At 50.8% G+C, this 22,090-nt stretch overlaps 1 protein-coding gene across 2 annotated transcripts in view; it reads left to right on the forward strand.

Annotated features, from left to right (window-relative positions):
* LDLRAD4 (low density lipoprotein receptor class A domain containing 4) overlaps positions 1-22,090 on the forward strand; it is a 193,608-nt gene that overhangs the window by 27,047 nt on the left and 144,471 nt on the right. For both annotated transcript variants that reach the window (XM_061572094.1, XM_061572095.1), the window contains one exon: positions 6,037-6,306. In XM_061572094.1, the coding sequence (XP_061428078.1) occupies positions 6,037-6,306 (270 nt within the window). The remainder of the gene's footprint in view (positions 1-6,036; positions 6,307-22,090) is intronic.

Here is a 22,090-nt window from a genome sequence, read left to right on the forward strand (position 1 = left end):
TCCAAGGGAGGCTCTGTGGCTCATTTCTGGCTGAGTTGACCTTGCAAGAAGTTAATCTCCAAGTCCCCCTGTTTGAGCATGAAGCCAACTTATCCCTTTGCATGATTATCTTTTTGTAAAATTTTCTACGCTTCACTCACTGGAAGATCAATTTAGGATTGAATACGGCTGAGATTCATGTTTACTTGGGTTTCTGTGAAACTGTTGCATATCAAGATCACGTGAAATGGAAGCCTGAACGTTGCCCTTTCGAAGAGACAATATAATTGCGGGCGCCGTCACCACGCATCAGCAGTCCCCCCCTCCCCCCATCGAAGCAGTTGAATTCTTGACGTGGGGGATATCTCCGAATGAGGCAGTGGATCTGGCAGAGCGAGAGGGCATGAGGGAGCGGGCAGCAGCTCCGGGAGATGTGCGTAGAGAGGGGGTCAGCCGAGGATACGGGCCGTCGCCCTCTCTTTTGTCATTTTTTTTTTGACAATTCCTTCGGCAACGTTATATTCTAGCCGTCGTGGGGAATATATGGAGGAACGAGCGAACGTGTCCGCTGTTTGCCTGCGGCGGTGTGGTTTTTTTGTGTGTGCGCGTGCGCTCGGCTTGCGGATTTGCTTCGGAGGAATGAAAGCGATAATAAAAGTGCAGCCGGCGGTTTAATATCAGGACGGCTTGAGGCTTGGGGTGGGGGGGAAGCACATTTTCTCGTGGGGCTCGATCAGGGCTGCGTGGTACAAACCCGTGGAGTCACGCGTAAGGAGGAGGAGCGGGTTCCATCCCACGCTTAGCGCTCCCCCCCCTCATCCGTCCAGCCCCCCGCTGCCGGCCGTGTTCTGGCAGTGGGCCGTCTCCCCAGCCCGAAGGATTACAGATCTTCATACCTTGGCAGGCACTCACTCTTTCCTCTGGCTCATGGAAAGCACATCATCTTCCCAGCTCCCAGAGGCAGCAAATTTTGACGTGTTTTTATTTTTGTGGGAGAGTTTATTTCATTATTTTCTTTCTTTCTTTCGACTTTACTCGTAAGCCGCATGGGCCTTGGCATCCAGGTCTGGCCGGCCTGCAGCCCTCTGCTTTTGTCCAGATGGGATGGGGCCCTGAAGACGTTTTGTTGTGGGTCAGGCCAAGAAAGTGGAACGCTCTTGGAGTTTTTCGTTTTAAATGGTTCTCGATGGATTCCGTAAAGTTTTTTATCGATTTCCGCTCGGTACCAGCCAATTAAAAAAATCGTTATCGATTCAACGTCGTGTCTAATTACTCTTTAAAAAATATTTGAAAACATTTAAATATGCACTGACTCAGAACGTAATGATAATAATGTCTATTAATAGTTGCCACCAGTTTTTTTGCTGTGGTCAGAGCAATTTATCCGCAGTCATAAAGTTTCAAGTTCAAATCCCAGCCAGGGATCGTTTTCACCCATCTCATGTGTGAGGTTGATGAAAATGAGTTGCAGCTCTCGGAATGTTGACAGTCCATGTCGCACAAATGGACGGACCCCTTCCATAGGAATGTGGAATTTTCATCAATTAGCTCTAAAGGGATGCAATGGTTGATGAGCATCACTCACTTGTCATACATGAAGATCCTGCAGCCCGTGATAGTCTAATAGTTGCATGTATGTATGTTGAACTTCTTTCGCACCGTATGTAGCCAGCCGCGCTAATAAGAGGTACTGTTACATAAGCTGTCAAAAAAATGTATAAAATATTGTTGAACAAAAAAAATGCGACATTCTTTCAACGACTGTGAGCTCTTGCGTTCTTTAAGTTGGTATTAAGTGGTTGAGAAAGTGTCCGGGCACTTGTGTGTGTGTGTGCGCATGACTACGGTCGTGTATGTGTCTACAGTTGTGTCGTGGTTCGTGTGGGATTCACTGCCTTCACTGTACCACATTCCCAAATGCCCTGTACAGGATTTATACGGCAGCATCTCTTTAAATGCTGAAGAACTGTGTGTCTGTGTGAACACGTATTATCATTACCTTTCGTGAATTACCAAATGTACGCAAGTTCGGTTCCGTCAGGTGCAGGATGCCCGTTGGACTATCCGGTCACAATTGTCAAGCTCTGACTTTCAAGGAATAAAATGTTTCTCTGAGAATGTATTCAGTGAATTAAATTAAAATAAAACAAGCATTTTTATACCTATAAATATGGATTATATTATCGCAGAGCGTTTCACCCTGGGTTGGGCTCGTGTCTGGCTATGAACATTGCTTTTAGAAACGAGGAAGTGGACATCCGCACTGGCCTGAGTATTACACCGTACGTTGCGGGAGCCCACGTGCTCCTTGAGGTCCCAGCTGATTGTGAATGAAGTCGGCGTGCTTGCGTGCTCCGTGCGTTCATTCGCAACTTCGCCCTGAAGCCACTGTGCCGAAGCCGTTGGAGGAGCGCGCACAACCTCGGTGCTTGTCGAAAGACGTTCAACATTATTACGTGCGTCACTCCTATACCCGCACTGTTTGAACAACTACCATCGCATATCTCCCGCTAACTGATTAACCTCCTGCAAACCGGTGCACTTTTTTATTGCACGGCATAGTGATAATTTTCCATTGATGTTCAAGATCCGACCGTTTCATGTATCGTCTACATTCCAGTTCCCAATGAGTTGGATGTGTGACCTACAGTGTATAGACAAACAGTACAAGGACCTTGCGAATTCTTATGATTCAGTGTTGATGCCTGAATCGATGCTACCCTTACAATACGGTTCCTTCATTTTCTTGTTTTACGCAATTTTTATTTCATAGTGGCAGTAAGGGGTGCCACGGTGGCAAGATGTTATCTCCCTCTCCTTGTATGCAGGAAGTCGTGGATTCGATCTCAAACCTGACGCCTGCTTTATATTCGGAGTTTGCGATGTCTCTCTCCCCGCGGTCGTGTGGATTTTTCTCTGGGTCCCTTCCACATTTAGAATCAACATCACGTGTTTAGAGTATTTGGCTGCTGTAATTTTCCTCGCGATAAGCCACTTCATTGAGCTAATATTTGTGACCAGGTCGCTTCTGAAAAAAAGCAATATAGCTCAGTAGGCCTAGTATTTTTTTAAAATTGCCGATGCTTTATGAAATGTGCGTACAAGTTAGCGCTATCCCTGTGTTGTTGCCTCCCGCAAGAATGTTACCGCGATTGTTCGAGTGTTAGTCCACCGTCTCCTCGCCCTTTGCCCACGCCCAGCTATTTTCACGAGATCTCCCTTTCCAAGCAGAGAAAGAAAATCGTCGTTTAAATGTTATCTCTCACGTGGTTCACGTCAAGGGTTTTATTGATTGAACAGAGGTTTTCATTCCTGGATGAGCTCACGGGTGGAAATTTGGCAATCTGCGTTTTCTACCAGAAGCCACTCACTCCTGGGTCAGCTGATCCTAGGGTCGGGGTCGGCAACTCACGGCTCCGGAGCCGCGTGCAGCTCTTTAAGGACCGCTTCGTGACGTCATTCATTAAGGACCACCGTCACGTATTCACGTCGCATTGGCAGCTCTTGAAACATCGAGCGTTTTTTTTTACCGAATTCGAAAATAAAAAATAATCTTGTTGTTTTGGTTGCCGACCCCTGTCCTAGAGTCGTAACTACTGTACTTGGGTGCGGTGTGGTCAACATCAGCACTGGGGAGACAAAGGCGACCCGGCCTGTGCCGTGCTCACCCCTTTACCCCACCGCGCGCTGCGCCGGCCTTAATAGGTGCTCACCAATGGCTCCTGTCCCTGTTTATTATGCCAACAAGGGCATCTTTGTGTTCATGTGTTTACGAGTGAGTGTGTGTGCGTGTGTTATTAATATTTCCCAGCAATATGCTGCATAACTGCTGGAGGCATATGGTCTGCTTACCAGTTCAATTATTCCAAACATGAACATATGTTCTGGATTTGGGGCAATTTTCATCTGATTTATTCTATACCGGGTTAGGTGATGGCAGATAGTGATGTTACTCTAAGGTGAATTCAGATGTGTGTGTGTGCTTCTATTTTGTTGTCTACTTGTTTGTCTACTTGCTTGTCTACGTGCGTGAGTGCGTCACGTTGATGTAGCTGCATGCATGTACGTATCTGTACTGCTGCATGCATGTACGTGTCTGTACTGCTGCATGCATGTACGTGTCTGTACTGCTGCATGCATTTACGTGTCTGTACTGCTGCATGCGTGTACGTGTCTGTACTGCTGTCTGTTTGTCTGTACCCCTGTACCCCTGTGTGTGTCTTTTTATACCCCTGTGTGTCCATATCGCTGTACCCTGTCTCCTTACCTCTGTCTCCATTGTCCCATGTTTCTGCCTGATTGTGTATGTGTCTGTACGTCTTTGTGTTCACGTCTTTGTGTACACGTCCTTGCACCCATGGGAGTACGTCTTCCTGACCCGCTGTGCTCACGCTTCTGTACTGGCTCCACCCCTGTATGTGCTCAATGTCTGATCTCTGTGCACTCTGTACATGTGTCCCCTGGTACCCTGTGTGTGTGTCTCTGCCCCGTGCTTGTGTGTGTGTGTGTCCCATGTTTGTTGGCCTCTGTACTCCTGTGTATAATGTACACACCCTGTGTGTCCATGTATTTGTCCCTGTATATGTTCCTGTACACTTGTGTGTATATTTACGTCGCTTCACCTTAGTGTACATTTCGATTTAAAGCTTTCGTGACTGCAGGGATTCATCTTCTTGGTTCTTTCGGTAAAGTCACGTAGAAGGGAAGTAATAAAATAATAAAAATAAAACATAATAAAACAATTCTCACGACGTTTCGGCCACAACGCAAGCAGCCGTCCTCAGGTGAAAACCAGGTCCGTCGAGGCGACAGAGTCTGAATGAAACAGCACACGAGCTTGGAGCATATATATAAGCTGGGCGCATTGACAAAGGAATTTGCATATCAAAAGGAATTTAGCATATTTATGGGAAATGCAGGAATGTGCATTATGCAGGATTAACAGCATCAAAGGGAGCTGCAGTTACTGCTGCAGCAGCAGTTGCTGCTGCTGCTGCAGCAGTAACTGCAGCTCCCTTTGATGCTGTTAATCCTGCATAATGCACATGCATATGCAGTACTAATCACATTCCTGCATTTCCCATAAATATGCTAAATTCCTTTTGATATGCAAATTCCTTTGTCAATGCGCCCAGCTTATATATATGCTCCAAGCTCGTGTGTTGTTTCATTCAGACTCTGTCGCCTCGACGGACCTGGTTTTCTCCTTAGTGTACATGTTCCTATACCGTTGTGTGTAAATCTGTTTCTACCTTTATATGCATATATCCGTACCTCTTTCTCTATCCCTGTGTGTGCGCCTTTACCCCCGTGTGAACAATTACTCGTGTGTGCATGTCTCTACCTCTGTTCCCCCTGCTCCCCATGTGAGATACTGCCGTGATGTAACAGTTATTAAGGTTATCGTACTCTGGACTCGCAATCCAGAGGTCGCCGGTTCGACCTCCAGGCGTGGCAGTTGCAAACAACCTGCGAGTTTCTTACGTTGCCCTGCCTCTGTCCACCGAGTGGTACAAATGGTTCATATTCTTAGGTTTTTTCGGTAAAGTCACGTAGGTAAAAAATTAAAATTAATAAAAGTAAAATAAAAATAAAATAAAAATCACGACGTTTCGGAGGCAACACAAGCCTCCGTCTTCAGGTCCAAGAAAACAGTCCTTGTCTATATACTTTTATTTTTATTTTACTTTTATTAATTTAATTTTTTTACCTACGTGACTTTCCCAAAAAAACCTAAGAATGTGAATCCTTGCAGTCACGATAGCTTCAAATCTAGAATTGGTACAAAATGGGTTCGCCGCACTCGATTGGCAGGTTGCATGCCGTGGGGTTGAAGCGTTAAAGATGCTTTCTCGTCTCGTGAGGCGTCGTACAAGATACCTTCCCGAAGGGATATCTCGAGTTTCCTCTAGCGGAGGCCAATCTCTCGTGACAGCGGTTTGTGAGCGAGTGGTCGAGGGGCTGAACCCTGACCTCACGCGCGTATTGTTCGTCCTCCCCTGTCTCTCACCCCCCCCGCACCCCCCCCCGCACCCCCCCCCCCCCCCCCCCCCCCAGAATGCGTGCCCCCGTGGGCGGAGCTCGCTGAGCGCCTGGCGGTGACGTCGCTGCAGCAGCGAGGAGGCTCCACGTCGTGCGTGGTGCACATCCGCGCGCCCGCCGGCCACTTGGTGGCCCTCAACGTGACGAGGCTCGCGGCCCACGGGCGCGCGGCGCCAGCGGCGGCCCCGCTGGTCCCGCAGCAGCACGCTCCCCCGCCGCCGCCGGGCCTGCACGTCCACGCGTCGCCCGCTCCCTCCGGCCCGCCCGCGCCATACCTACCTCCCGGTCAGTGCCGGCAAAATTTCTTCCATCGAACTTTCGTAAATCGAGGGATACGTGTGCAAGTATCGAATTGTGTACTTTTATCGTGATTAGTTGTGCCTAACTAAGTAGCAGTGGATGGTGGTAACAACTAGAAAAGCAAGTTACCAAGGCACAACATTTTATATAGCCTCCCGTGTGGGTCGTGGGAGTTAGTTGGACATATTGGCGGTACATCGGTGCAACATAACACTCTGGCCCTCATTAAACAGTTTAAAATCTAAATTTGAATCCGCAAATCTGTCTACCAGTCTTTAATTTATTCAGTCTACTGAGAATTGCTAAAAAAGGTCAACATTGACCGTTGATTTGGGTCTGTTGAATCGAGGAACCCATCCGATCAAGTCTAGGGCATGAGTCAAAACATAGAGCAGCCGATGGTCATCAGGCTGGGTGCTGCTATACGGCAACAGCCTGCGAAGCTTCATATTCAGCTGCTCACGTAACGTTCATCTTCCGACTGCTTCGAAATCATGAGAACTGATTTTGACGCACCAGCACCACCACCCCGCAAAAATTTCTGACTGGGCTTGCGAATCGCCAATATGTTCATGTAACCGCACTTTACCATGCCGGTCGGTGCAGGTTGGAAGCTACACGCGTGCCAACGCTGACCCCGCAAACCAGACTTCCCTCGAGTAGATATGGTGTTGTGATCTTGATATGAAAAACATTCTGGGATTTATGTTGTGTTTTGCGGATTGAGAAAGCTTTCTGCGCATGAATCATGACTTGTCTCCATCCCGCACACATTCTCTTCTGGCTCATGCATTCCGCTCCTGAGCTAGAGAAACTACTTGAATTTGTTTTTTGTTAAAATTCATTTTGGCAATGCCCACCATGGCCTGATCCACTTCATCTTTCGTCTCACGTACAGTATGCCACTCTGGTTTCACAAACACACACCCTTGGGCAAACACCACACCTTAACCCACACTGTCCTGGTCTAACACCTTAACCCACACTGTCCTGGTCTCACACCTTAACCCACACTGTCCTGATCTAACACCTTAACCCACACTGTCCTGGTCTCACACCTTAACCCACACTGTCCTGGTCTCACACCTTAACCCACACTGTCCTGGTCTCACACCTTAACCCACACTGTCCTGGTCTAATACCTTAACCCACTCTGTCCTGGTCTCACACCTTAACCCACACTGTCCTGGTCTCACACCTTAACCCACACTGTCCTGGTCTCACACCTTAACCCACACTGTCCTGGTCTCACACCTTAACCCACACTGTTCTGGTCTAACACCTTAACCCACACTGTCCTGGTCTCACACCTTAACCCACTCTGTCCTGGTCTCACACCTTAACCCACACTGTCCTGGTCTCACACCTTAACCCACACTGTCCTGGTCTCACACCTTAACCCACACTGTCCTGGTCTCACACCTTAACCCACACTGTCCTGGTCTCACACCTTAACCCACACTGTCCTGGTCTCACACCCTAACCCACACTGTCCTGGTCTAACACCTTAACCCACACTGTCCTGGTCTCACACCTTAACCCACTCTGTCCTGGTCTAACACCTTAACCCACACTGTCCTGGTCTCACACCTTAACCCACACTGTCCTGGTCTCACACCTTAACCCACACTGTCCTGGTCTCACACCTTAACCCACACTGTCCTGGTCTCACACCTTAACCCACACTGTCCTGGTCTCACACCTTAACCCACACTGTCCTGGTCTCACACCTTAACCCACACTGTCCTGGTCTCACACCTTAACCCACACTGTCCTGGTCTCACACCTTAACCCACACTGTCCTGGTCTCACACCTTAACCCACACTGTCCTGGTCTCACACCTTAACCCACTCTGTCCTGGTCTCACACCTTAACCCACACTGTCCTGGTCTCACACCTTAACCCACTCTGTCCTGGTCTCACACCTTAACCCACACTGTCCTGGTCTCACACCTTAACCCACACTGTCCTGGTCTCACACCTTAACCCACACTGTCCTGGTCTCACACCTTAACCCACACTGTCCTGGTCTCACACCTTAACCCACACTGTCCTGGTCTCACACCTTAACCCACTCTGTCCTGGTCTCACACCTTAACCCACACTGTCCTGGTCTCACACCTTAACCCACACTGTCCTGGTCTAACACCTTAACCCACACTGTCCTGGTCTCACACCTTAACCCACACTGTCCTGGTCTCACACCTTAACCCACACTGTCCTGGTCTCACACCTTAACCCACACTGTCCTGGTCTAACACCTTAACCCACACTGTCCTGGTCTCACACCTTAACCCACACTGTCCTGGTCTAACACCTTAACCCACACTGTCCTGGTCTCACACCTTAACCCACACTGTCCTGGTCTCACACCTTAACCCACTCTGTCCTGGTCTAACACCTTAACCCACTCTGTCCTGGTCTCACACCTTAACCCACACTGTCCTGGTCTAACACCTTAACCCACACTGTCCTGGTCTCACACCTTAACCCACTCTGTCCTGGTCTCACACCTTAACCCACACTGTCCTGGTCTCACACCTTAACCCACACTGTTCTGGTCTAACACCTTAACCCACACTGTCCTGGTCTCACACCTTAACCCACACTGTCCTGGTCTCACACCTTAACCCACACTGTCCTGATCTAACACCTTAACCCACACTGTCCTGGTCTCACACCTTAACCCACACTGTCCTGGTCTCACACCTTAACCCACACTGTCCTGGTCTAACACCTTAACCCACACTGTCCTGGTCTCACACCTTAACCCACACTGTCCTGGTCTCACACCTTAACCCACACTGTCCTGGTCTCACACCTTAACCCACACTGTCCTGGTCTCACACCTTAACCCACACTGTCCTGGTCTCACACTTTAACCCACTCTGTCCTGGTCTCACACCTTAACCCACACTGTCCTGGTCTCACACCTTAACCCACTCTGTCCTGGTCTCACACCTTAACCCACACTGTCCTGGTCTCATACCTTAACCCACACTGTCCTGGTCTCACACCTTAACCCACACTGTCCTGGTCTCACACCTTAACCCACACTGTCCTGGTCTCACACCTTAACCCACACTGTCCTGGTCTCACACCTTAACCCACACTGTCCTGGTCTCACACCTTAACCCACACTGTCCTGGTCTAACACCTTAACCCACTCTGTCCTGGTCTCACACCTTAACCCACACTGTCCTGGTCTCACACCTTAACCCACTCTGTCCTGGTCTCACACCTTAACCCACTCTGTCCTGGTCTCACACCTTAACCCACACTGTCCTGGTCTCACACCTTAACCCACACTGTCCTGGTCTAACACCTTAACCCACACTGTCCTGATCTAACACCTTAACCCACACTGTCCTGGTCTAACACCTTAACCCACACTGTCCTGGTCTAACACCTTAACCCACACTGTCCTGGTCTAACACCTTAACCCACACTGTCCTGATCTAACACCTTAACCCACACTGTCCTGGTCTAACACCTTAACCCACACTGTCCTGGTCTCACACCTTAACCCACACTGTCCTGGTCTAACACCTTAACCCACACTGTCCTGGTCTCACACCTTAACCCACACTGTCCTGATCTAACACCTTAACCCACACTGTCCTGGTCTCACACCTTAACCCACACTGTCCTGGTCTCACACCTTAACCCACACTGTCCTGGTCTCACACCTTAACCCACACTGTCCTGGTCTAATACCTTAACCCACTCTGTCCTGGTCTCACACCTTAACCCACACTGTCCTGGTCTCACACCTTAACCCACACTGTCCTGGTCTCACACCTTAACCCACACTGTCCTGGTCTCACACCTTAACCCACACTGTTCTGGTCTAACACCTTAACCCACACTGTCCTGGTCTCACACCTTAACCCACTCTGTCCTGGTCTCACACCTTAACCCACACTGTCCTGGTCTCACACCTTAACCCACACTGTCCTGGTCTCACACCTTAACCCACACTGTCCTGGTCTCACACCTTAACCCACACTGTCCTGGTCTCACACCTTAACCCACACTGTCCTGGTCTCACACCCTAACCCACACTGTCCTGGTCTAACACCTTAACCCACACTGTCCTGGTCTCACACCTTAACCCACTCTGTCCTGGTCTAACACCTTAACCCACACTGTCCTGGTCTCACACCTTAACCCACACTGTCCTGGTCTCACACCTTAACCCACACTGTCCTGGTCTCACACCTTAACCCACACTGTCCTGGTCTCACACCTTAACCCACACTGTCCTGGTCTCACACCTTAACCCACACTGTCCTGGTCTCACACCTTAACCCACACTGTCCTGGTCTCACACCTTAACCCACACTGTCCTGGTCTCACACCTTAACCCACACTGTCCTGGTCTCACACCTTAACCCACACTGTCCTGGTCTCACACCTTAACCCACTCTGTCCTGGTCTCACACCTTAACCCACACTGTCCTGGTCTCACACCTTAACCCACTCTGTCCTGGTCTCACACCTTAACCCACACTGTCCTGGTCTCACACCTTAACCCACACTGTCCTGGTCTCACACCTTAACCCACACTGTCCTGGTCTCACACCTTAACCCACACTGTCCTGGTCTCACACCTTAACCCACACTGTCCTGGTCTCACACCTTAACCCACTCTGTCCTGGTCTCACACCTTAACCCACACTGTCCTGGTCTCACACCTTAACCCACACTGTCCTGGTCTAACACCTTAACCCACACTGTCCTGGTCTCACACCTTAACCCACACTGTCCTGGTCTCACACCTTAACCCACACTGTCCTGGTCTCACACCTTAACCCACACTGTCCTGGTCTAACACCTTAACCCACACTGTCCTGGTCTCACACCTTAACCCACACTGTCCTGGTCTAACACCTTAACCCACACTGTCCTGGTCTCACACCTTAACCCACACTGTCCTGGTCTCACACCTTAACCCACTCTGTCCTGGTCTAACACCTTAACCCACTCTGTCCTGGTCTCACACCTTAACCCACACTGTCCTGGTCTAACACCTTAACCCACACTGTCCTGGTCTCACACCTTAACCCACTCTGTCCTGGTCTCACACCTTAACCCACACTGTCCTGGTCTCACACCTTAACCCACACTGTTCTGGTCTAACACCTTAACCCACACTGTCCTGGTCTCACACCTTAACCCACACTGTCCTGGTCTCACACCTTAACCCACACTGTCCTGATCTAACACCTTAACCCACACTGTCCTGGTCTCACACCTTAACCCACTCTGTCCTGGTCTCACACCTTAACCCACACTGTCCTGGTCTCACACCTTAACCCACACTGTTCTGGTCTAACACCTTAACCCACACTGTCCTGGTCTCACACCTTAACCCACACTGTCCTGGTCTCACACCTTAACCCACACTGTCCTGGTCTCACACCTTAACCCACACTGTCCTGGTCTCACACCTTAACCCACACTGTCCTGGTCTAACACCTTAACCCACACTGTCCTGGTCTCACACCTTAACCCACACTGTCCTGGTCTCACACCTTAACCCACACTGTCCTGGTCTCACACCTTAACCCACACTGTCCTGGTCTCACACCTTAACCCACACTGTCCTGGTCTCACACTTTAACCCACTCTGTCCTGGTCTCACACCTTAACCCACACTGTCCTGGTCTCACACCTTAACCCACTCTGTCCTGGTCTCACACCTTAACCCACACTGTCCTGGTCTCATACCTTAACCCACACTGTCCTGGTCTCACACCTTAACCCACACTGTCCTGGTCTCACACCTTAACCCACACTGTCCTGGTCTCACACCTTAACCCACACTGTCCTGGTCTCACACCTTAACCCACACTGTCCTGGTCTCACACCTTAACCCACACTGTCCTGGTCTAACACCTTAACCCACTCTGTCCTGGTCTCACACCTTAACCCACACTGTCCTGGTCTCACACCTTAACCCACTCTGTCCTGGTCTCACACCTTAACCCACTCTGTCCTGGTCTCACACCTTAACCCACACTGTCCTGGTCTCACACCTTAACCCACACTGTCCTGGTCTAACACCTTAACCCACACTGTCCTGATCTAACACCTTAACCCACACTGTCCTGGTCTAACACCTTAACCCACACTGTCCTGGTCTAACACCTTAACCCACACTGTCCTGGTCTAACACCTTAACCCACACTGTCCTGATCTAACACCTTAACCCACACTGTCCTGGTCTAACACCTTAACCCACACTGTCCTGGTCTCACACCTTAACCCACACTGTCCTGGTCTAACACCTTAACCCACACTGTCCTGGTCTCACACCTTAACCCACACTGTCCTGGTCTCACACCTTAACCCACACTGTCCTGGTCTCACACCTTAACCCACACTGTCCTGGTCTCACACCTTAACCCACACTGTCCTGGTCTCACACCTTAACCCACTCTGTCCTGGTCTCACACCTTAACCCACTCTGTCCTGGTCTCACACCTTAACCCACACTGTCCTGGTCTCACACCTTAACCCACACTGTCCTGGTCTCACACCTTAACCCACTCTGTCCTGGTCTCACACCTTAACCCACTCTGTCCTGGTCTCACACCTTAACCCACACTGTCCTGGTCTAACACCTTAACCCACTCTGTCCTGGTCTCACACCTTAACCCACTCTGTCCTGGTCTAACACCTTAACCCACACCGTCCTGGTCTCACACCTTAACCCACTCTGTCCTGGTCTAACACCTTAACCCACTCTGTCCTGGTCTCACACCTTAACCCACTCTGTCCTGGTCTCACACCTTAACCCACACTGTCCTGGTCTCACACCTTAACCCACACTGTCCTGGTCTAACACCTTAACCCACTCTGTCCTGGTCTCACACCTTAACCCACACTGTCCTGGTCTCACACCTTAACCCACTCTGTCCTGGTCTAACACCTTAACCCACTCTGTCCTGGTCTCACACCTTAACCCACTCTGTCCTGGTCTCACACCTTAACCCACACTGTCCTGGTCTCACACCTTAACCCACACTGTCCTGGTCTAACACCTTAACCCACTCTGTCCTGGTCTCACACCTTAACCCACTCTGTCCTGGTCTCACACCTTAACCCACACTGTCCTGGTCTCACACCTTAACCCACACTGTCCTGGTCTCACACCTTAACCCACACTGTCCTGGTCTAACACCTTAACCCACTCTGTCCTGGTCTCACACCTTAACCCACTCTGTCCTGGTCTCACACCTTAACCCACTCTGTCCTGGTCTCACACCTTAACCCACTCTGTCCTGGTCTCACACCTTAACCCACTCTGTCCTGGTCTCACACCTTAACCCACACCGTCCTGGTCTCACACCTTAACCCACACCGTCCTGGTCTCACACCTTAACCCACACTGTCCTGGTCTAACACCTTAACCCACACTGTCCTGGTCTCACACCTTAACCCACTCTGTCCTGGTCTCACACCTTAACCCACTCTGTCCTGGTCTCACACCTTAACCCACTCTGTCCTGGTCTCACACCTTAACCCACACTGTTCTGGTCTAACACCTTAACCCACTCTGTCCTGGTCTCACACCTTAACCCACACTGTCCTGGTCTCACACCTTAACCCACTCTGTCCTGGTCTCACACCTTAACCCACACTGTTCTGGTCTAACACCTTAACCCACACTGTCCTGGTCTCACACCTTAACCCACACTGTTCTGGTCTAACACCTTAACCCACTCTGTCCTGGTCTCACACCTTAACCCACACTGTCCTGGTCTAACACCTTAACCCACTCTGTCCTGGTCTCACACCTTAACCCACACTGTTCTGGTCTAACACCTTAACCCACACTGTCCTGGTCTCACACCTTAACCCACACTGTCCTGGTCTAACACCTTAACCCACTCTGTCCTGGTCTCACACCTTAACCCACTCTGTCCTGGTCTCACACCTTAACCCACACTGTCCTGGTCTAACACCTTAACCCACTCTGTCCTGGTCTCACACCTTAACCCACTCTGTCCTGGTCTCACACCTTAACCCACACTGTCCTGGTCTCACACCTTAACCCACACCGTCCTGGTCTCACACCTTAACCCACACTGTCCTGGTCTAACACCTTAACCCACACTGTCCTGGTCTCACACCTTAACCCACTCTGTCCTGGTCTCACACCTTAACCCACTCTGTCCTGGTCTCACACCTTAACCCACACTGTCCTGGTCTCACACCTTAACCCACTCTGTCCTGGTCTCACACCTTAACCCACACTGTTCTGGTCTAACACCTTAACCCACACTGTCCTGGTCTCACACCTTAACCCACACTGTTCTGGTCTAACACCTTAACCCACTCTGTCCTGGTCTCACACCTTAACCCACACTGTCCTGGTCTCACACCTTAACCCACACTGTCCTGGTCTAACACCTTAACCCACTCTGTCCTGGTCTCACACCTTAACCCACACTGTCCTGGTCTCACACCTTAACCCACTCTGTCCTGGTCTCACACCTTAACCCACTCTGTCCTGGTCTAACACCTTAACCCACTCTGTCCTGGTCTCACACCTTAACCCACTCTGTCCTGGTCTCACACCTTAACCCACTCTGTCCTGGTCTCACACCTTAACCCACTCTGTCCTGGTCTCACACCTTAACCCACACCGTCCTGGTCTCACACCTTAACCCACACCGTCCTGGTCTCACACCTTAACCCACACTGTCCTGGTCTAACACCTTAACCCACACTGTCCTGGTCTCACACCTTAACCCACTCTGTCCTGGTCTCACACCTTAACCCACTCTGTCCTGGTCTCACACCTTAACCCACACTGTCCTGGTCTCACACCTTAACCCACTCTGTCCTGGTCTCACACCTTAACCCACACTGTCCTGGTCTAACACCTTAACCCACACTGTCCTGGTCTAACACCTTAACCCACTCTGTCCTGGTCTCACACCTTAACCCACACTGTCCTGGTCTAACGCCTTAACCCACACTGTCCTGGTCTAACACCTTAACCCACACTGTCCTGGTCTCACACCTTAACCCACACTGTCCTGGTCTAACACCTTAACCCACTCTGTCCTGGTCTAACACCTTAACCCACACTGTCCTGGTCTCACACCTTAACCCACTCTGTCCTGGTCTAACACCTTAACCCACACTGTCCTGGTCTCACACCTTAACCCACACTGTCCTGGTCTCACACCTTAACCGACACTGTCCTGGTCTCACACCTTAACCCACACTGTCCTGGTCTCACACCTTAACCTACTCTGTCCTGGTCTAACACCTTAACCCACACTGTCCTGGTCTAACACCTTAACCCACACTGTCCTGGTCTCACACCTTAACCCACACCGTCCTGGTCTCACACCTTAACCCACACTGTCCTGGTCTCACACCTTAACCCACACCGTCCTGGTCTCACACCTTAACCCACACTGTCCTGGTCTAACACCTTAACCCACACTGTCCTGGTCTAACACCTTAACCCACACCGTCCTGGTCTAACACCTTAACCCACACTGTCCTGGTCTAACACCTTAACCCACTCTGTCCTGGTCTCACACCTTAACCCACACTGTCCTGGTCTAACACATTAACCCACTCTGTCCTGGTCTCACACTTTAACCCACACTGTCCTGGTCTCACACCTTAACCCACACTGTCCTGGTCTCACACCTTAACCCACACTGTCCTGGTCTCACACCTTAACCCACACTGTCCTGGTCTAACACTTCAACCCACACTGTCCTGGTCTCACACCTTAACCCACACTCTCCTGGTCTAACACCTTAACGCACACTGTCCTGGTCTCACACCTTAACCCACTCTGTCCTGGTCTCACACCTTAACCCACACTGTCCTGGTCTAACACCTTAACCCACTCTGTCCTGGTCTAACACCTTAACCCACTCTGTCCTGGTCTAACACCGTAACCCACTCTGTCCTGGTCTCACACCTTAACCCACACTTTCCTGGTCTCACACCTTAACCCACTCTGTCCTGGTCTAACACCTTAACCCACACTGTCCTGGTCTAACACCTTAACCCACACCGTCCTGGTCTCACACCTTAACCCACACTGTCCTGGTCTAACACCTTAACCCACACTGTCCTGGTCTAACACCTTAACCCACACTGTCCTGGTCTAGCACTTTAACCCACACTGTCCTGGTCTCACACCTTAACCCACTCCATCCTGGTCTAACACGTTAACCCACACTGTCCTGGTCTAACACCTTAACCCACTCCGTCCTGGTCTAACACCTTAACCCACTCCATCCTGGTCTCACACATTAACCCACACTGTCCTGGTCTCACACCTTAACCCACACTGTCCTGGTCTCACACCTTAACCCACTCTGTCCTGGTCTCACACCTTAACCCACACTGTCCTGGTCTAACACCTTAACCCACACTGTCCTGGTCTAACACCTTAACCCACTCTGTCCTGGTCTCACACCTTAACCCACACTGTCCTGGTCTAACGCCTTAACCCACACTGTCCTGGTCTAACACCTTAACCCACACTGTCCTGGTCTCACACCTTAACCCACACTGTCCTGGTCTAACACCTTAACCCACTCTGTCCTGGTCTAACACCTTAACCCACACTGTCCTGGTCTCATACCTTAACCCACTCTGTCCTGGTCTAACACCTTAACCCACACTGTCCTGGTCTCACACCTTAACCCACACTGTCCTGGTCTAACACCTTAACCCACTCTGTCCTGGTCTAACACCTTAACCCACACTGTCCTGGTCTCACACCTTAACCCACTCTGTCCTGGTCTCACACCTTAACCCACACTGTCCTGGTCTCACACCTTAACCCACTCTGTCTTGGTCTCACACCTCAACCCACACTGTCCTGGTCTCACACCTTAACCCACACTGTCTTGGTCTAACACCTTAACCCACACTGTCCTGGTCTCACACCTTAACCCACACCGTCCTGGTCTCACACCTTAACCCACACTGTCCTGGTCTCACACCTTAACCCACACCGTCCTGGTCTCACACCTTAACCCACACTGTCCTGGTCTAACACCTTAACCCACACTGTCCTGGTCTAACACCTTAACCCACACCGTGCCTGGTCTAACACCTTAACCCACACTGTCCTGGTCTAACACCTTAACCCACTCTGTCCTGGTCTCACACCTTAACCCACACTGTCCTGGTCTAACACATTAACCCACTCTGTCCTGGTCTCACACCTTAACCCACACTGTCCTGGTCTCACACCTTAACCCACACTGTCCTGGTCTCACACCTTAACCCACACTGTCCTGGTCTCACACCTTAACCCACACTGTCCTGGTCTAACACTTCAACCCACACTGTCCTGGTCTCACACCTTAACCCACACTGTCCTGGTCTAACACCTTAACGCACACTGTCCTGGTCTCACACCTTAACCCACTCTGTCCTGGTCTCACACCTTAACCCACACTGTCCTGGTCTAACACCTTAACCCACTCTGTCCTGGTCTAACACCTTAACCCACACTGTCCTGGTCTAACACCTTAACCCACTCTGTCCTGGTCTCACACCTTAACCCACACTGTCCTGGTCTAACACCTTAACCCACTCTGTCCTGGTCCCACACCTTAACCCACACTGTCCTGGTCTAACACCTTAACCCACTCTGTCCTGGTCTCACACCTTAACCCACACTGTCCTGGTCTAACACCTTAACCCACACTGTCCTGGTCTAACACCTTAACCCACACCGTCCTGGTCTCACACCTTAACCCACACTGTCCTGGTCTAACACCTTAACCCACACTGTCCTGGTCTAACACCTTAACCCACACTGTCCTGGTCTAGCACTTTAACCCACACTGTCCTGGTCTCACACCTTAACCCACTCCATCCTGGTCTAACACGTTAACCCACACTGTCCTGGTCTAACACCTTAACCCACTCTGTCCTGGTCTCACACCTTAACCCACACTGTCCTGGTCTAACACCTTAACCCACTCTGTCCTGGTCTCACACCTTAACCCACTCTGTCCTGGTCTAACACCTTAACCCACTCCGTCCTGATCTCACACCTTAACCCACTCTGTCCTGGTCTAACACCTTAACCCACACTGTCCTGGTCTAACACCTTAACCCACACTGTCCTGGTCTCACACCTTAACCCACTCTGTCCTGGTCTCACACCTTAACCCACTCTGTCCTGGTCTCACACCTTAACCCACACTGTCCTGGTCTCACACCTTAACCCACTCTGTCCTGGTCTCACACCTTAACCCACACTGTTCTGGTCTAACACCTTAACCCACACTGTCCTGGTCTCACACCTTAACCCACACTGTTCTGGTCTAACACCTTAACCCACTCTGTCCTGGTCTCACACCTTAACCCACACTGTCCTGGTCTCACACCTTAACCCACACTGTCCTGGTCTAACACCTTAACCCACTCTGTCCTGGTCTCACACCTTAACCCACACTGTCCTGGTCTCACACCTTAACCCACTCTGTCCTGGTCTCACACCTTAACCCACTCTGTCCTGGTCTAACACCTTAACCCACTCTGTCCTGGTCTCACACCTTAACCCACTCTGTCCTGGTCTCACACCTTAACCCACTCTGTCCTGGTCTCACACCTTAACCCACTCTGTCCTGGTCTCACACCTTAACCCACACCGTCCTGGTCTCACACCTTAACCCACACCGTCCTGGTCTCACACCTTAACCCACACTGTCCTGGTCTAACACCTTAACCCACACTGTCCTGGTCTCACACCTTAACCCACTCTGTCCTGGTCTCACACCTTAACCCACTCTGTCCTGGTCTCACACCTTAACCCACACTGTCCTGGTCTCACACCTTAACCCACTCTGTCCTGGTCTCACACCTTAACCCACACTGTCCTGGTCTAACACCTTAACCCACACTGTCCTGGTCTAACACCTTAACCCACTCTGTCCTGGTCTCACACCTTAACCCACACTGTCCTGGTCTAACGCCTTAACCCACACTGTCCTGGTCTAACACCTTAACCCACACTGTCCTGGTCTCACACCTTAACCCACACTGTCCTGGTCTAACACCTTAACCCACTCTGTCCTGGTCTAACACCTTAACCCACACTGTCCTGGTCTCACACCTTAACCCACTCTGTCCTGGTCTAACACCTTAACCCACACTGTCCTGGTCTCACACCTTAACCCACACTGTCCTGGTCTCACACCTTAACCGACACTGTCCTGGTCTCACACCTTAACCCACACTGTCCTGGTCTCACACCTTAACCCACTCTGTCCTGGTCTCACACCTTAACCCACACTGTCCTGGTCTCACACCTTAACCCACTCTGTCCTGGTCTCACACCTTAACCCACACTGTCCTGGTCTCACACCTTAACCCACACTGTCCTGGTCTCACACCTTAACCCACTCTGTCCTGGTCTAACACCTTAACCCACACTGTCCTGGTCTCACACCTTAACCCACTCTGTCCTGGTCTCACACCTTAACCTACTCTGTCCTGGTCTAACACCTTAACCCACACTGTCCTGGTCTAACACCTTAACCCACACTGTCCTGGTCTCACACCTTAACCCACACCGTCCTGGTCTCACACCTTAACCCACACTGTCCTGGTCTCACACCTTAACCCACACCGTCCTGGTCTCACACCTTAACCCACACTGTCCTGGTCTAACACCTTAACCCACACTGTCCTGGTCTAACACCTTAACCCACACCGTCCTGGTCTAACACCTTAACCCACACTGTCCTGGTCTAACACCTTAACCCACTCTGTCCTGGTCTCACACCTTAACCCACACTGTCCTGGTCTAACACATTAACCCACTCTGTCCTGGTCTCACACTTTAACCCACACTGTCCTGGTCTCACACCTTAACCCACACTGTCCTGGTCTCACACCTTAACCCACACTGTCCTGGTCTCACACCTTAACCCACACTGTCCTGGTCTAACACTTCAACCCACACTGTCCTGGTCTCACACCTTAACCCACACTCTCCTGGTCTAACACCTTAACGCACACTGTCCTGGTCTCACACCTTAACCCACTCTGTCCTGGTCTCACACCTTAACCCACACTGTCCTGGTCTAACACCTTAACCCACTCTGTCCTGGTCTAACACCTTAACCCACTCTGTCCTGGTCTAACACCGTAACCCACTCTGTCCTGGTCTCACACCTTAACCCACACTTTCCTGGTCTCACACCTTAACCCACTCTGTCCTGGTCTAACACCTTAACCCACACTGTCCTGGTCTAACACCTTAACCCACACCGTCCTGGTCTCACACCTTAACCCACACTGTCCTGGTCTAACACCTTAACCCACACTGTCCTGGTCTAACACCTTAACCCACACTGTCCTGGTCTAGCACTTTAACCCACACTGTCCTGGTCTCACACCTTAACCCACTCCATCCTGGTCTAACACGTTAACCCACACTGTCCTGGTCTAACACCTTAACCCACTCCGTCCTGGTCTAACACCTTAACCCACTCCATCCTGGTCTCACACATTAACCCACACTGTCCTGGTCTCACACCTTAACCCACACTGTCCTGGTCTCACACCTTAACCCACTCTGTCCTGGTCTCACACCTTAACCCACACTGTCCTGGTCTAACACCTTAACCCACACTGTCCTGGTCTAACACCTTAACCCACTCTGTCCTGGTCTCACACCTTAACCCACACTGTCCTGGTCTAACGCCTTAACCCACACTGTCCTGGTCTAACACCTTAACCCACACTGTCCTGGTCTCACACCTTAACCCACACTGTCCTGGTCTAACACCTTAACCCACTCTGTCCTGGTCTAACACCTTAACCCACACTGTCCTGGTCTCATACCTTAACCCACTCTGTCCTGGTCTAACACCTTAACCCACACTGTCCTGGTCTCACACCTTAACCCACACTGTCCTGGTCTAACACCTTAACCCACTCTGTCCTGGTCTAACACCTTAACCCACACTGTCCTGGTCTCACACCTTAACCCACTCTGTCCTGGTCTCACACCTTAACCCACACTGTCCTGGTCTCACACCTTAACCCACTCTGTCTTGGTCTCACACCTCAACCCACACTGTCCTGGTCTCACACCTTAACCCACACTGTCTTGGTCTAACACCTTAACCCACACTGTCCTGGTCTCACACCTTAACCCACACCGTCCTGGTCTCACACCTTAACCCACACTGTCCTGGTCTCACACCTTAACCCACACCGTCCTGGTCTCACACCTTAACCCACACTGTCCTGGTCTAACACCTTAACCCACACTGTCCTGGTCTAACACCTTAACCCACACCGTCCTGGTCTAACACCTTAACCCACACTGTCCTGGTCTAACACCTTAACCCACTCTGTCCTGGTCTCACACCTTAACCCACACTGTCCTGGTCTAACACATTAACCCACTCTGTCCTGGTCTCACACCTTAACCCACACTGTCCTGGTCTCACACCTTAACCCACACTGTCCTGGTCTCACACCTTAACCCACACTGTCCTGGTCTCACACCTTAACCCACACTGTCCTGGTCTAACACTTCAACCCACACTGTCCTGGTCTCACACCTTAACCCACACTGTCCTGGTCTAACACCTTAACGCACACTGTCCTGGTCTCACACCTTAACCCACTCTGTCCTGGTCTCACACCTTAACCCACACTGTCCTGGTCTAACACCTTAACCCACTCTGTCCTGGTCTAACACCTTAACCCACACTGTCCTGGTCTAACACCTTAACCCAC

Source organism: Lethenteron reissneri, chromosome 49 (assembly GCF_015708825.2).
Source record: "Lethenteron reissneri isolate LAM-NWPU_2019-01 chromosome 49, ASM1570882v1, whole genome shotgun sequence".
In the NCBI taxonomy this organism is placed as follows: domain Eukaryota; kingdom Metazoa; phylum Chordata; class Hyperoartia; order Petromyzontiformes; family Petromyzontidae; genus Lethenteron; species Lethenteron reissneri.